Genomic DNA, 17,045 nt, shown 5'->3' on the forward strand with positions numbered 1-17,045 from the left:
GACTGCTATTTATTGGCAAAAAACTAAAGAGACCACATACACCACGCTTGTCCGCCTTTTTCTGGAGTAATGCTGTGCAGTGTGGAATCCGCATCACACAGTACTGACGGAGGACGTCGAAAAAGTCCACAGAAGGGGAGCGCGTTTCGTATTATAACAAAATAGGGTTAGAGTGGTAAGGATATGATACATGAATTGGAGTGGCAGTCATTAAAACAATGGCGTTTTTTGCTGCGGCTCATGAAATTTCAATGACCACTTTCTCCTCAGAATGTAAACATATTTTGTCCGTGTCACCCTTCATATGGAGAAATGATCTTCATAATCAAATAAGAAAAATCAAAGCTCACATAAAAGATTTAAGTGTTCGTTTTTCCCACGCGCTGTTGGAGAGTGAAACCGTAGAGAAGTAGCTTGAAGGTGGTTCGATAAACCCTCTGCCTGGCACTTAATTGCTAACTGCAGAGTACTCGTGTAGATGTACATGTAGAACTGACATATATGACTCAGTGGTTCGTTCTTGTCCACCAGCTGCGCATTTATTGGCGCGTACAACATGGAGCTCAGGGCACCGCCGACTGCTTTGCACTGGAGATTGCGAGGGTGACGTTGGAAAACTTAATACAAATGGCTTGATTAAAGCTAGATGTAATGTTAGTCCCACCATCCTCTCTGCACCCCAGTTGAATACCGTTGTCGAATGTAGAAAATTTCTTGCGTTTTCGCACTTTTCAGTATCATGTTAAGGTGAAAATTCCACCGGAGCTTGTTGCCATTGGATCCAAAAGCCGTTCGGTCCTATTTTACAAGTGCGAGTCTCTGGTAAGTGGTGCCTGTTAAATATTATTACTGAAAAGTAGCTAGTACAGACGCTTAGGCCATTTGCTCCAGGTATTAGAATACAATATCCATCGACAGACTGATTTGGCGCAGACATGCTGACAGCCGTTTATTCTCCGCGTGAACACATAGGGCATGTATATGTGGTGAAAGATTTTGCATTTAGAGAATTGAGTATGTTCATCGTGGGTATGTTAAACTGGATTGGAAACGAGACAGAGCCTTCTGACAGTGTCTCTTCGTGTCTACTTGATTATTTCGTGTTTCTGTGGACCACAATCCACCACTCAGTACTTGTAACAGCTTGTAGCAAAGCTGATTTTGGTGGGTCCACAACGTATTTCTTAAGAAAGAACGATATACCTGTACATTATCGTACGTATCAGCTATGTAGATGAACACTATATAAAATTTATTAGCTTCAGCGAGAAGCATTGGGAGATGAAAAATGAATCGTAGTGAATGTTATTGAATGGTAATGTATAATTTCTAAGCATATATATATACTCAAACTGATAGGTGATTGACGAATAAGAACTTAAACTGAGCTCAAACTGAACTGCCGGCCACGGTGGTCTCGCAGTTCTAGGCGCGCAGTCCGGAACCGCGCGACTTCTACGGTCGCAGGTTCGAATCCTGCCTCGGGCATGGATGTGTGTGATGTCCTTAGGTTAGTTAGGTTTAAGTAGTTCTAAGTTCTAGGGGACTGATGACCACAGCTGTTAAGTCCCATAGTGCTCAGAGCCATTTGAACCATTTTTTTTTTTTTTCAAACTGAACTCTTTCGCGTAGATAGTTGCGCAACAGAAAGACTGCGTTACGTAGCCTCAGACTACATGCATGACACACAACCACGCTTAAGGTTCCAATGGCTCTGAGCACTATGAGACTTAACTTCTGAGGTCATCAGGCCCCTAGAACTTAGAACTACTTACACCTAACTAACCTAAGGACATCACACATATCCATGCCCGAGGCAGGATTCGAACCTGCGACCGTAGAGGTCGCGCGGTTCCAGACTGTAGCTCCTAGAACCGTTCAGACACTCCGGTCGGCCACGCTTAAGGCTAAGATTCTAACACGAAGAGAGATCTGAAAAAGACTAGCAGACAAAAGTTATGTAGTGTGCAGGTTTTGGGTGAAAATGTCAAATAGGCAGACCTTGTCAGCGGACGCGCTGCCTTGGTGTGAACCCGCTGGCGGATGGAAAGGTACCTACTCATCTGGAAGAGTACCTGCGCGCTCTTGTTTAAAAGGAAAAAAATCCACTTAGCCGTATGCCTGACGTGCAAGTAGGGTCTCTCTTGTAGAACAGTTCCTGACGAGCACGAGCTAACAGCGTTAAAGTAATCCAATTGAATGGCTCGGATTCCGCCTGCTAATGGAGTAGAGGAGCACGTAACGTGATTCGTGTACATGCGATTAGCTGATTGAATGTACGCTTGCCGCTGCGACCAGGCCGAGCAGATGTTCCCACCCCCGGCGGCTCTGTGCCACCGGCCTCGGAGGCCACTGTTTGCTCCACTCGATTGATTTCCCTATACGCACTCCACTTGATTATCAGCCCTATCTTCGGAGTGTTTGGTTCAGCACTGCTTGCTTTTCGCGCTAGCCGACAGCTGATTCTGCTTCAGGTACAAATTATTTTCTTTTGTAGTCGGAAACACAGTATTCCTAACACAACAATGAACAGAACAGACTACAGACTGATAGATCGATAACTGATAGGTCAGTAAACATAGAAGTTAGTAGATGAATCCGTTGCAATGTTCTGTTGCATGTTCTGAAACAATTATGAATTTCCGGGAATTTGCGTGACAGATCCTACACGCTTCAATCATCTCCCACCTATTTGTCAACAATACATCAACTACTGTGTAAACGAAACTGCGTAGGCGCACTCGCAGCATTTTGTAGCATAGCTCCGAAGATGGGTTGTTTGCTCAACTACAGATAGACAGCATGAGGAGTTGTTTATAGAAATTAAGTTGCTTAGCATCTTCAAGACTTATTTATCTAAGAACATCGTCATTTAAGAAGAAGAATCAAACTTGTAAAACAAACAAACAAACAAAAGAATCTAATACCTCTGCGGAAAAAGAAAGGTGCCCTCGTTCTTCACAACAAACAACAATGGAATATTGGAATGGATTTTGGTTTGCTGCATCAAAAGTTTGGAGAAGGCTCTGCCAGTGATGATAGTAGCTTTTAAAATCACTTATCTATCAGAGGTAGACAAATTCGGTTTTTAGCTAACGACCGGATGTAATGTTAGAATGTATCGCGCTGTCAACATGTCAGACATGGAACATTACCTTGGATAGTGGAACTAACCAGTCATGTTATTTTTGACGAAAACAAACCAATTTTCGGCGAAAATCTTGTAAGTAGCACCAAAATGAAGAGACCCAAAGAATATTTCAACCCCATTCGCTTTGTATGCAAATACCATTAACAGGATCTCCTTTTTCCGAAATGAAGTGTCAGGCCGGGTATTCTGAAAGAGAAGTAGTCGAAGGTTATGTATGTGAGTGAGGTGTCCCAGAATGGGTGAATGGGAGATGCAGTAACAGCGAGACATATGGTCTCGAGCTTCGAAGACGGTATAGCTCTCTGCTTAAATCTGTCTTGAATGTACAGCATGGAAAATGCTTCGAATAAAGTAAACATTGTTTATTGGTTTACGATTACTTTGTTGAATAAGAGAAGTATGACTGCAACGGATATTCACCGCCCAATCTGCTATGTTTACTCGGGTAAACCAATGTTTCGTAGGCAGATGTGAAGCTTCAGTAAAGGAAGTCTTAACTAACATAGATACTTGTGATGAGAGTTGATAGTATAATTAGAGAGAGAAACTTCGCTGTGTGGAATAAGCCGTGACCAGTAGGCGATGTTCAATAAATATTGTGTTGGGAAGCGGCTGTAGCAGATGGGAAGCGGCTGTAGCAGATGAAATGAAAATGTGTCACATATTAAAAAAAAAGTGCTATGAGCAGGGAAACATCACTTTACTTCTGTGACTGAATGTGTACCAAATACGTACAAGGATACGCTATTTAGGGCTGACAGAAAGCACCGTCACCTATTGTGAGGCAACGAAACCCCTAGCCATGTCCTCTGTTCCCAAATTATTCTTCTCTCGTCATCTTCGTCAAATTTTTATAGAAATGCCAAATTGCATTACTCTGTAATCTTATATCAGTTTCAAAGTTATTTGTGACGTCTTACTACAGCTCTTCAACATGGAGCCATCTCACCTATGAAAACAGATCATGTTCTGAATTCGTAGGCACCTTGTTAGTTGTTAACGAAAACTAAAATTCTAGGTCTAAATTTAACCCCTTTGAAGCTGACGATAGGTATCGGTCCAATAATTTCGATTAATCTGCCACATCGGCGAAGGTAGCTGGTCGCTGTAAGACACCTGCAACAGTGTCTTAGGTACGAGTATCCCACAACAGACAAATGACATCTCACACACGGCGAAAATTTAGAAACGTCAACGTATATGTGGTTCTATGTCGACTGCATTTACACTGCCGACTAACTGAGTTCAGTATCGAAGCCGTTAATCTGAAAGTAGTGGGACATTCGCAAAAAAGTGAACTCTGGGGAAACAATGTGGCCGGACAGAGCTTTCAGGTCTAGAAATGAACAAGGGCAATCTCATTCGTTACCCCAATTTAGGTAACATCTCTCGTTCCCTGCTCCCTGTTAAGATTCTTAAGGCATCTGCATCCTGGCTTCAGTGTGAGAATCACGTCCTGGTTTCTGGGGAAGCTTTGAACGTCCATTGTCTAATAAGAAAGAAGCTGAAAGTACAGGTGTGCGACTTTTTACTGCGGTTCACTTTGTAACGACTGATCTCAGTAACGGTTGTGAACAATGCCTTGGTTATTGAACTGATTCATCTTAATAACCTACTTCATAAACTGTACTGTCACTAGGAGAACAACGGTGAACTCAAAAAGAAGAATCATGAACTACTGTTCTGCCATACGTGTTAAGGAAGAGAAAAAGGTTGTGTGCATCCTCGATTGACCAGTTATGTACTACCTAGTTAAGTGAGACTGATATTTCCGGAAAGAACCACTGTGCAGTTAAGAACCACATACGTCCCATAGGGGTGAAAAGAACCCAGCTCAAAAAGCGCAGATAGCCAGACTATATTCACCCACTATTTGACAATGAGAGCACTTTGTGATTTGCGACAAAGCTTACACTTAATTTCAAACTTTTACGAGACTCAGACTCCCTACAAACTGATGAAAGGAAAAAAAAAACTTTGTTGCTTATTTTATGTTCGGTGTCCATTAAGTAAAACTGCCGCATCAGACATGACCTTTTAATTGGTTACTTCTGTAGAAATAACTCTATCCGCAACAAATTTTGCAGACTGTGTCCAGACATACTATTAGATTTACCTGCAAAATCATTGTCAGGAGATATGACGTCATAAACATTGAGGTACGTGAAATGAAACTACAGGGCGATGTTCGGTAGAGATACAGGTGAAATACGTGTTTTGATATTTATGAAATACCTTAACAGAAATGTTTTCCGAATAGCGTACCGCGTCGTGATGTAAAAAACTACAGTGGAGGAAACAACGGTTCGGCCACTGTTATACTGTCCTTATAGAACCAGAAAAGGGCCACCGTAACCGTGGCCGGAACGTTGGTTTCTACACTGTAGTTTTTTACACTGTGATGCGGTACGATAATCAGAAAACTTTTATGCTGACTGACTCTGGCCGTGGAAGCCTACAGAATTATGTATGTGAAATATGTTAAATACATGTGAAATAAAAGTGACATGTGCGAATGTGGTCAAAGCCGCTGATAAAAAGCTCCAGCTAAAACTCTGAGTCGTTTTCAACCAACCTTGGTGCACGTATTACTTACTATCTGGAAGGAAATGCTGTGGTGGTAAGAAACAGCAACTTCGTATTGGTATTGGGGTGGTAATGGTTAATGGGACGGGAGGAGGTAGAGATGGTGTAAGGGATCCGTGATCCCACGAACATAGATGCTAGTATTCGACATCCAGGTCGATAGTAGACAGGAGTCGAGTGTCGAGTGCTGCAGTAGGCAGTGAGTGTCGAGTGCGGAGTAGTACTGGAGAGGGTCGAGTGAGAAGTAGTGCGGGAGAGACGGGCAAGAATGGTGGTGAAGTGAGTTGTAAACCGGTGCATGACGAGTGAGCACGTCCCCCTGGTCGTCGTGTGGTTGACCCTCACTAATACCGATTCGCGAGTGATATGAAACAGAAAGCGACAAGCGCCGAATTACGTGCTTCGCGTTAACCGCGTCTGCCAGCCACAACCATGGATTGCAGTGAGGATTGTTGTGAATGTTAACTATCAGCAGTGCGTGTGACGAAGCACTGAAGATCAACCATCAATAAAAAGATACAACTGTAATTAGACATGTAAGGCGACGGTAGCAACTGCCTCAGAATTTGTGTGTTAGTAGGAAATATATATCAATCTGTACATCGCAGTCTTTATGGTCCTTAATAATAGACAAACTTCCAATCATTGCACTATTCAGTCTCAGAACAGCCGCACTCGGTTGAAGTATCCCCGAAACCACAGCAGAAAAACCGATAACCTTTCATCGATTAAGCACACGGTCATATAATCATAATAATTAACTGTCTGGCGGCTTCGGTAAATTATACAAAACCCAATAAAGATTTTAAACGGGGGTGTTCCAATGGGAACACAGAGTGGTGGAAAGAGGACATGGACACAGAGAGCGGGGAGGAGTGTTGGACAGAAGAGTAGAGGAGAAATGGACAGAAAAAACAAAGAGGAGGAGGTGGAAAGAGAGGGGAAGAAGAGACGGGCCGAGAAAGGGTTAGGAGGATATGGACAGAGAAACAGGGAGGATGAGATGGGCAGAGAAAGGAAAGAGGATGAAATAGACAGAGAGAGAGGGGAGAGAAGCTGATGGCTAGAGATGGAGGGAAGTAGCAGATGGACAGAGAGAGGGGCAGGAGATGGACAAATAGTGGGGGCTAGTGGAGGTGGTCCGATGGAGAGTTAGAAGATGGATAGAGTGAGGGACGAAGAGATGGGAAAAGAGGATATCGACTAAGAGAGTGACGACTACGCAGTTTGATCCTGTTGTCATCACCGCCGCGTTCATTTTCCTGACCTGTGGACAGACAAGGTGAGTGTGGCGGGTACTCACGGTGGAGGTGTAGAAGGGCGCCTGGTCGGCTCCCAGCGCGGGGAAGTAGGCGGCCATGCCGTCGGGCGTGGCGTACGGCGCCGAGTACATGGAGAGCGGCAGGCCGGGTGGCGCGGCGAGTCGCTGGTAGCCCAGCAGCTCGTACTGGCACGAGCAGACGCTCTGGCCCGTCAGCGGGTCCGTGAACAGCGGCCGGCCCGTGTCGCAGCAGCGCGCCGCGCCGCCGCCCGCCACCGGGCTCGTAGGCGGCGCGGAGGCGGCGGCGGCGGCGGCGGCTGCGGCGGCGGCGGCCGCGGCGGCGGCGGCGGCGCCGGGGGAGGGCACGGCCCCCGCTCCGGAGGCGGCCACGGGCGCGGCGGCGGCGGCCACGGTCGTGCCGGACGACGGCGGCGGGGGCGGACTACCCGACACGGCCACCTGCAACACGACACGGCGATTCCTTAGCTGCGACGCCGAGAACGGCGGGGGCGGCAGCGTAACCCGTACAGTCAAGATGTCATATTCATATCTGCACAGGCTGTACATGGCTCCAGCTCCTGTAGCCTCCCGCGTGCATGTCCCCTTGCCAGACACTGAATGCGTCGAATCTGGGATATGCGCACAGAATTTTGACTCATGTCGCGGGTTGCTAGCGTAATGCAAAATGCAAGCAGTTAAAACACCATCTCTTACATTACAAAATTTATGTAATACCAGGAAAGATGACACACGAGGGCTAATTTTTTCTCAACCTCCGATCGGTCGCGAAATAGAAAATCACATTCAAAGTAAAAATGATTTTATGTGCAACATTTAGCTACATTTTCTAGCTACTTCTCTACATAGTCGCTGCTCCAGCTTAGGCGTATGACATATCGTTGTACCACCTTACCAATAACCTCGTCATGGAAGACAGCCGGCAGTGCTTCCCACCAATTCTGGTCTGCAGCTCGTTGTCTGTGTTAAAATGGTGTGCCCGTAGCCAGCAGCTTATTTGAGTGAAGAGATGAAAGTCGGAGGGAGCCTACCTAGTCAGAGCGTTCTATGATGAGTAATTAAAAACTTCCCATAGAAAACGCTGCAAGAGTGTTTTCGTTGCACCAGCAGTACGATCACGGGAATTGTCATGAAGAAGGAAATGCATGACAGCTACGTTTAATAGGATGCCTAAAATCAAGCGAAACCATTAAGAAGGACTTCACCTTCGGCCAAGGATACTTTTTCTACGCATTTTAATGTTCTTACTGTGCACTCAGAACTGAAAAGTGCGACGTTACACGATAGACGGACATACTAGAGACTTTGCGCAACACATATGCGAAGTGATTCGACAGTGGTTTTATTTTCGCAAACGATCAGACGTTGAAAAACAATCATCTTCGTACATCCTATGTTGGACGACATAACCATCCTGCCCTCCAGATTTAGCTTTTCTGTAATTTATCAAAATCGCTCCAAGCAAATGTCGGGTTGGTTCCTATGAAAAGCGTATGGCTGATTCCGTTCCCCACCCTGTCATAATCCGACCTTGTGCTCCATCTCCAATGACCTGGCTGTCGATAGGACAGTAAACTCTGTCTCCCTTCCTTCTCTCTGACAACGTATAAAAACAGTTTAAGACCTTCTTTGGCATAACTTCCAATGTTTTTATTGTGGAAACTGTACAATTTTTTCAACTAGCCAGCTGCTTATTTTCTTCAAGTCCAAATACGGCTCTTCACACAGCTTCTCACATTCGAACCTGAAAACGACGAGCAGTCGCAGTGTGATTTCACGATAAACTCGACCCTATGTTCACAAACTCTTCGAACATCACATAAATCCCTTTGTCCAATCTTACTTTAAAATGACAATATGATGGCAGGAAGGTTACTGGCCACAGAAATACCCAGTAAAACCCAAATGAGCGTATCTCCAACACACCCAGGAAACAGACGACTCCAGAAGAGCCAACCAAGCGAAGTTGCGAAATGCTGCAGTCGGTTAAACGGAGGTTGAAATCCTCCCGCGTTTTTCATGAATCGCGTAATGTAAATTCCTAGATGGTCCCTTTGAAAGGGCAATAGGCAGATTCCTTGCCCGCCCTTTGCCAGTTTGGGTTTGTGCTGAGTCTCTAACGACTTCGCCGTCGACAGGAGACTCTAATCTTCATTTATTTCCATTGCAATGTGTTTTTAGAGCCGTCACGAATTACCAGTCACTAGTGAGTCGCGAAGATTATCTCTTTTCAATCACTCAGGATGGTTGACAGGCTACTTCAGACCCTCGACAGCACCGGAAAGAACAAACACCTCTCTGTAACAACTTCTACACCTTTTGCAAGAAGATAGTGAAAAAAAATTGTAGAAAATTTCGCAGTGCAGTCCTCCTGGTCCAGAATGACAAGCGTTGTGAATAAATATCAGTGTAACGCAATTGGTTCTCCAGAAGTAACACAGAGCTGACAACCGAAATCTTAAGTGATAGCCGTGGTATGCAATGTGTGAGGCGAGACCTACCCTAAGGCAGAGGGGGTTGCTTAGAGGTGGAGCGTAGAGGCACGTAAGCCTGTTACAAGGTGCGGTATTACAGCAGCTGCCGGTGGCTTCGCTAATAGCCGCCTGACACCTACACACACACACACACACACACAAAACTGAGCACCTGGAGGCATTAATAAGCATTAGGCGGGCCCACCGCGGGATATTTATATTAGGAGTGTGTGCACTTGTTGTGAAACTTTACACGCAAGATGCTCGCCTGCCCGCCCATTCAGGATCCACCAGCTGCCGTCACAACAGGCGACGCTTCCCTCTTATTCTCATGGTAATTTACGGGGGACTCCAGCGGTGAATTTCCTGCTCGTAAATTCCAGATCCCGAACTGAAGTGAATTCAACGCGGCGACTAAGAAGACGAGCAGAGGCAAGAAGTGGAATGGTTGGTAGGGGGTGGGTGGGGGAGGGGGGAGGGAGGGTAATGAGGAATGGGAAAGGGAGGAAGGGATGGAGGAGGAGGAGGAGCAGGCACTGTTCGGTCGCGGGTGAAGAAGTCTGAGGAATAAAGGAGACACAACTGGCGGAATACCGCGTCGCGCCTTCATTACCAGACCGCATCGGAGTGCAAGTTCAGCACAAGAGGCAGCGCAGCTGCTCTCGTAAACACTTTGCACTGAACTTATTCCGGTTTTCATTTACATTCTGTGAAGAAATATCTGCCTGCTACCAAACGTAATTCCAGCCAAACAATTTTTGTGCCCTGTTCGAGAAACACGCCGAATATTTCACTGCAAGGCTCTGGCCTTAATGGTCGGATTATACGGAAGTAGCTTAATAGGATAGTATTGTGAAAACTTTTCAGATACACTTTCGTATTTAACTTACGTTTCAGTAAGTATGTTGTCTTTGACTGTGTAACATAACTACATGGTACATAAAATTTCTGTATTTAAAGTATTATGCCGCAGTACGAAAAAGACAGTGAAGAATTTGAAAAGTTAAGAAAAAAAAAACAGTAACTGACACGTGACTTATAGTCCTCCTTTTGAAGCTACTTTCGTGGCTTGCGTCTCAGTATCACTGTTTGCGTATCTACATCTACATCTACATGATTATTCTGCAATTCACTTTTAAGTGCTTGGCAGAGGGTTCATCGAACCACAATCATACTATCTCTCTACCATTCCACTCCCGAACACCAAAACCTTTCTGTTCGACTTCTGATTTCTCTTATTTTATTTGATGATCATTCCTACCTATGTAGGCTGGGCTCAAAAATATATTTTCGCATTCGGAAGAGAAAGTTGGTGACTGAAATTTCGTAAATAGATCTCGCTGCGACGAAAACCGTCTTTGCTTTAATAACTTCCATCCCAACTCGCGTATCATATCTGCCACACTCTCTCCCCTATAACGTGATAATACAAAACGAGCTGCCTTTTTTTGCACCCTTTCGATGTCCTCCGTCAATTCCACCTGGTAAGGATCGCACACCGCGCAGCAATATTCTAACAGAGGACGAACGAGTGTAGTGTAAGCTGTCTCTTTAGTGGACTTGTTGCATCTTCTAAGTGTCCTGCCAATGAAACGCAACCTTTGGGTCCCCTTCCACGCAATATTGTCTGTGTGGTCTTTCCAACTGAAGTTGTTCGTAATTTTTACACCCAGGTACTTAGTTGAATTGACAGCCTTGAGAATTGTACTATTTATCGAGTAATCGAATTCCAACGGATTTCTTTTGGAACTCATGTGGATCACCTCACACTTTTCGTTATTTAGCGTCAACTGCCACCTGCCACACCATACAGCAATCTTTTCTAGATCGCTTTGCAACTGATACTGATGACCTTACTAGACGGTAAATTACAGCATCATCTGCGAACAACCTAAGAGAACTGCTGAGGTTGTCACCCAGGTCATTTATATAGACCAGGCACAGCAGAGGTCCCAGGACGCTTCTCTGGGGAACGCCTGATATCACTTCAATTTTGCGCAATTATGAGCGTTGTGGACCCCGTCACAGTCGTTACACTGCGGAAAAATCGCGGTCACTGAATCGAAGCCTCTGATCACAGAGGTGAGTGAGTATTTAAAAATATCGTAAAAACACAATTCTAATAAGCTGTGAATATGTCGTTGTAAATCAACTTCTGAATGTCAAGGTCTTAGTGATGTAGTACGTCAGAATGACAGCTGTCATCTGAATTAACTACTAAATCCAGCCAATTTCTATCAAATTGTTACAACCACTATAATTACCATTACTAGAAACCGAATGTTCATGAAACAGTAACGATCGTTAAATTATTTTACCTTCGAAATATCTAGTTCTACATAACAGCCCATTAGAGACGTGATAAAGACAGAACGTGTGTACAATTGACGTATTCAGACGCAGCCGATTTCGTTATGAAAGAATTTAGATTCTACCGAAGAGATTCCCCATTGATTAAGGCACTGAACAGCTATTTGCAAGAGCTGGGTTGGTAGCCCTTGTCCTGAGATCCAGATTTACATTACTCTAAATCGGTTAGGGGTGGGTGTCAGGTTGGTTCCTCTGAAAATGTCATGGCTTGTCTCCTTCCTCATCCGTTTTCATCATCCGTTGTGACTCAAATATCCTCGTTGCCCCGTCTCGTTTCCTTGGGCTTCTGTATGCTTTTGTATGGAGTCTCGTCAATAATCCTATACAGAAAAATAACACAACAAAATAAAATATTAGGACTGTATTCAATAGGCAACAGTATAAGCCTGGCGAGATAAACTTATTAAAGGTTTTTACAGCGGATCATAAACTTGTAAACAGTTAAATTATATGTTATATTCGTTTTAGAGTTACAGAATTCTTGACTCCTCACTCACTGTTTCGAACGAAATACTTAAACTAATCTGCTTTCGAAACGCGTGAATAATCCTTGATAACAGTTGCATCTATCAGTTGCAGGCAGCAGCTACACAATGTGGGAATAATTTTTCATTACAGTTTTACAAACACTAAAATTAACCTTGGTAATTTCTTATCTATTCTTTCACCTAAAGGAAAACTATAGAATATTCGAATATCCACTGCTACCTTTAAATCTGTCGACGGGGAGATCAATACCAACGACGTATCACAGTCTCATTTCGTGAGATACTGAGGAAATTTTCATGGTTTATCATAAGACTTGTCTGAGAGCCATATGATGAGACACAAGAGAATGCTATCTTATATCTTGTTGTCACGAAAATAAGAGTTATTTTCGCCTTTGTGTATAAAGTGATCACCTGGGATAGTATGACAAACATGGTGCTATCTGTCGATTGCGCAAAGTCGCGGAGCATGTATCTTGCGGTCATCCACCCCGGGGCAGCAGGTAAGGTTTTGAAGTGTGGACGCATGGACGCAAAACGGTTAGTCTTTTCTGAGAAGCGGAGTACACTTACTGGTGCAGAAAACATCAGATTCTGAAGTCTGTGACGTCTTTCTGGCAATACCCTTGTTCGCAGAGAAAAAACAACTAACACGCTCATGTGTGTACATATTAAGGTACCACAAATAAAAATAGCTGTACCTATATCCGTTACACCCTGTGTGATCAAGGGAACATTGCGGTGAGTTTTCGGCAGTGTCTATGGATTAGTTCGCGAGACGGCCGCGATGGTTCCATCAGCACACCCAGGGTTGGTTTTGTTTGCCTCAGCTGTGCTACGTTTCTTCCTTCACAACATGTAAGTGACACTGTACTCTAATGAACTTATTTTTTATACTAGATATGAACAGCTGTTTATTAATATTTCGTATGCTTAAACATTATACTGCAATGGATTTCTATACGTCTTAACCGTGTTGTCACCGCCAGACACCACACTTGCTAGGCGGTTGCCTTTAAATCGGCCGCGGTCCGTTAGTAAACGTCGGACCCGCGTATCGCCACTATCAGTGACTGCAGACCGAGCGCCGCCACACGGCAGGTCTAGTCTAGAGAGACTCACTAGCACTCGCCCCAGTTGTACAGCCGACTTTGCTAGCGATGGTTCACTGCCTGCATCCGCTCTCATTTGCAGAGACGACAGTTTAGCATAGCCTTCGGCTACGTCATTTCCTACGACCTAGCAAGGTGCCATGTTCAGTTACTATGTATTCTGAACAGATAATATTGTGAATCATGTACCGTCAAGAGCAACATTCATCATTAATGGATTAAAGCTAAGTATCAAACTAATGACGTCCGCTTTCTGAATTCTAATTCCTTGTCAAGTTCCAGACCTCACGTCAGTATAGTTCTTCCTTCCTCACGCCAGCCTCCTCTAGTAACACGGTGTTGGCTCTTCAGCCAACACAACAATAACGGTGCTCGGAACACCATTTTCAACAGCTTTTATCCGCTTTTCTGGTTAGATTTCTCGTCGTTGTGTCAGCGAGCGGTTATCCTTTTGCAGAGCATTTCTATGAACCGAAAATGACGCCATATGCTAGGCTGGTATAGAAAAGGAGTCGATCTCGTATTACTTCTGTCACTTTAACGTATCTGTTGCAAATCACTTCACGTCAGTTTCTTCTGCAGTCCTCGCCATCTGGGCTAGCGCGCCGCCCTTAACGATCCCGGCGTACCCACGACGGAGAGCTCTCGTGGTAACTGTGAAACGAGCGGTGCGCTGCTCGCTTGTGCCTGGAATGAAGACAGCGGCTGACAGAGCGCGGACACGGCGGGCGACACGTCCGCGCGACGCCGCCTCCTATGAGGCGCAGTTCTTTGCGGGCTCCGTCCTGTCCCATAACTCTTCCGCAGTGAGCCCCGGCTGTCAATCTCGACGGCGGCGACGACGTCTGCTCGGCCGAGAGTGAGCCGGCGGGCGCGCCGTATGAATAATCCAGGCCAGAAGCCGGCGGCGTCTCGCGTCTCTCGGGGGCCAGGTAGCTGCCGGCGCGTCCGCCCAATGGAATAGCAATGAAGCAAATAGAGAGCCGTTTCACGGTAGCAGCGCAGATAAAAGATATTGTGTGTCGCCTGAATAAAGCGATGTTAAACGCACGCGGTGCGCGATGAATATGAAAATATTACGTAAAGCCCGGTGAGCATAAAACAGGCGGTGCTCTCTCGCCGTAATATCCTTCATAAAGCAGCGGCGCCGGCGGGGGCGGTGGCAGTGGGGGCGGAGGGTGGGGGACGCGGGGGCGGTTTAATTCCGGCCGTGAATGTCGATACAAGCCGACCTGTTGTCGACGCCGGCCGGCCGCCATTGTTAGCATTCAAATAGGCCCTTGGCGCCCGCCGGCGGCGCGTTCGCGAATGCCGCACAATATTCGCTCCTCTCCTTCCGCCGGCGCGGGCCGCGGGTCTCAAAAGTTACGGTATAAGGCCCCTCGCCCTTTTATTTTCTCCCTTTACGCCCTGTTTTCCATTCGGGCCGTTGCCAGCTCTATTGCCGCCGATACGGCGGGAAACCTGTGCTGCGCGGGCGGAAAACGGTTCCGCGTAAGGGCGGCGGGTTATTTTTAAGTCGGGGAGGATGTGTAGAGTGGTGTTCCGGAATACTGTGAACTGCGCCGCGGCTGAAACATTTGTACGTACCTGCTACGCATTAAGAACGAAACGGGTACTTATATTCTATTGTTTGTACACGGAGAAGGAAAAGCAGCGTGCATTCGGTTGCAAGAGTCTGAATAACAAACAACAACCTACCTCCGGCTATGTGTCAGACGCAAGAAATCTCTCTACATAAACGTAACCTGTAAGCATTGTTGAGGGTTTTACTTGGAGGGCGTTTTGCAACTGAATTCCGTACACTTTTTACCAGTTCCCTAAAGTGAGAATTTTTCCGTGAGAAAGTCGACAGATATATATTGTGTTCGGAAGTTCCTATTGCAAAGTTTTAGGTCTTGCAGAGGGGAATCAGTACATAATATTTTGAACAGGAACTCCTGTCCGGAAATATCATCGCTACAGGGAGTCAGAGTTATAGGCGCGGACACCTGTAAATGTATGTATACACCGGTCGCTTCTGTGATAACGCTGCGAATTTTATAGGATTGTAGAAAAGGACAAACGTATCAGTTTGAGGTAAGGGTCACTATATCGAAAGAATGGAGTCGAAAGTTTTATATAAAAATCGCTCTGACAACTCTCACAGTGGAATAAACTGTTGGTAGTCCTGTTGCTAAGACTGTATGATAGGCAACTTTCAGAAGTGGTAGTATGGAACAAAACAAGGAAAACATCTAGTAAACATGGGTTTTCAAACGCATATCTTCAGAGCTACGAGCACTTCTTCAACACATTCCATCAGCGCAGAAGCGGCACTCTGCACGACTTCCTTGAATTCTGCAAAGGGCTCTCGCGTTCACAGTATTTCGCTTACAACAAGTGTTGCTCAATGAAATTCTTGAAAAATTTAGTTCTCTACTACGTAGGACTATAAGTAGTAGGCCGGTCGCGGTGGTCTCGCGGTTCTAGGCCCGCAGTCCGGAACCGTGCGACTGCTACGGTCGCAGGTTCGAATCCTGCCTCGGGCATGGATGTGTGTGATGTCCTTAGGTTAGTTAGGTTTAAGTAGTTCTAAGGTCTAGGGGACTGATGACCACAGCAGTTGAGTCCCATAGTGCTCAGAGCCATTTGAACCATATAAGTAGTATCACCATATTTCATACCCATATTCCTTTAACACTGCATTACGAGCTGCTTCGAACAGCTAAGTGATTTATGAAATGAACACGATTCGCTGTTACCGGATTATGTGGTGACCTCATATTTTCCTTCCATCTGAAGGTTTGGTTACTTGACAAATAATGAGATTCTAAAAATTAAGGCACTGAGACATTGGAGGAAAGTAGCTTTAACGAAGGCGTTTCCCACGAGACAAAGACTCCGAGAAGAGGTGTCTGTCTGTTGGTGGGAGTGGCTGCGGGCCCGGAAGCTGCCGGCAGGCCGTGACGCGTGCTCCTGAGTGACGGCGGCGATGGTGGCGGCGATAGCGCGGGCGTGTGCCCAGCCGGCTCCAGGTGTGCGGTCGCCACGCAGGGGGCGGCTGTGGGGGCGGCGCGGCCGGCTGATCAAGATCTCTGCTGTCCTCCCGCGAGGCGGCCCTCCGAGATGCAAACGCTCTGCCCCCAACGAAATACAACAGCGCGACTGTAATGAGCGCGCTCTACGCACCATCCTAACTCCGAAGCGAAGGTAGGTCGGTCCCACTCATCGCTCCAGAGCGAAGAAGAACGTGCGCGCTCGACACCAGTGCTTACTGTCTTCACTAGTGAAAAGGCGTGTATCGAAAGGGGTGCACGGAGTAAGCTGCAGGTGAGTGACAAAGCTTTCATTATCATTTTTCAACGATTAATTCATTCAGTTTGAGTTTCGTACCATTTGCTACACCGCTTTCAATAGAAAGTAACATAGCGGTCAAACATGAAATCGGATCAACAACGGGTAAACTACGACATTTATTAGTTCTATAAATTACACTGAAGCTCCAAAGAAACTGGTATCGCACCCCGTATTCAAATACAGAGATATATAAACAGGCAGAATACGGTGCTTTGTTTGGCAACACCTATATAAGACAAGTGTCTG

General features: G+C 45.7%; 1 protein-coding gene across 1 annotated transcript in view; it reads right to left on the reverse strand.

Annotated features, from left to right (window-relative positions):
* LOC126271423 (iroquois-class homeodomain protein IRX-6) overlaps window positions 1-17,045 on the reverse strand; it is a 776,927-nt gene that overhangs the window by 199,776 nt on the left and 560,106 nt on the right. The window contains exons 4-5 of the mRNA XM_049974156.1: window positions 7,326-7,457; window positions 7,041-7,278 (exon numbers count right to left, since the gene is read on the reverse strand). Coding sequence (XP_049830113.1) covers window positions 7,041-7,278; window positions 7,326-7,457 — 370 coding nt within the window. The remainder of the gene's footprint in view (window positions 1-7,040; window positions 7,279-7,325; window positions 7,458-17,045) is intronic.

This window comes from Schistocerca gregaria, chromosome 1 (assembly GCF_023897955.1).
Source record: "Schistocerca gregaria isolate iqSchGreg1 chromosome 1, iqSchGreg1.2, whole genome shotgun sequence".
In the NCBI taxonomy this organism is placed as follows: Eukaryota; Metazoa; Arthropoda; class Insecta; order Orthoptera; family Acrididae; genus Schistocerca; species Schistocerca gregaria.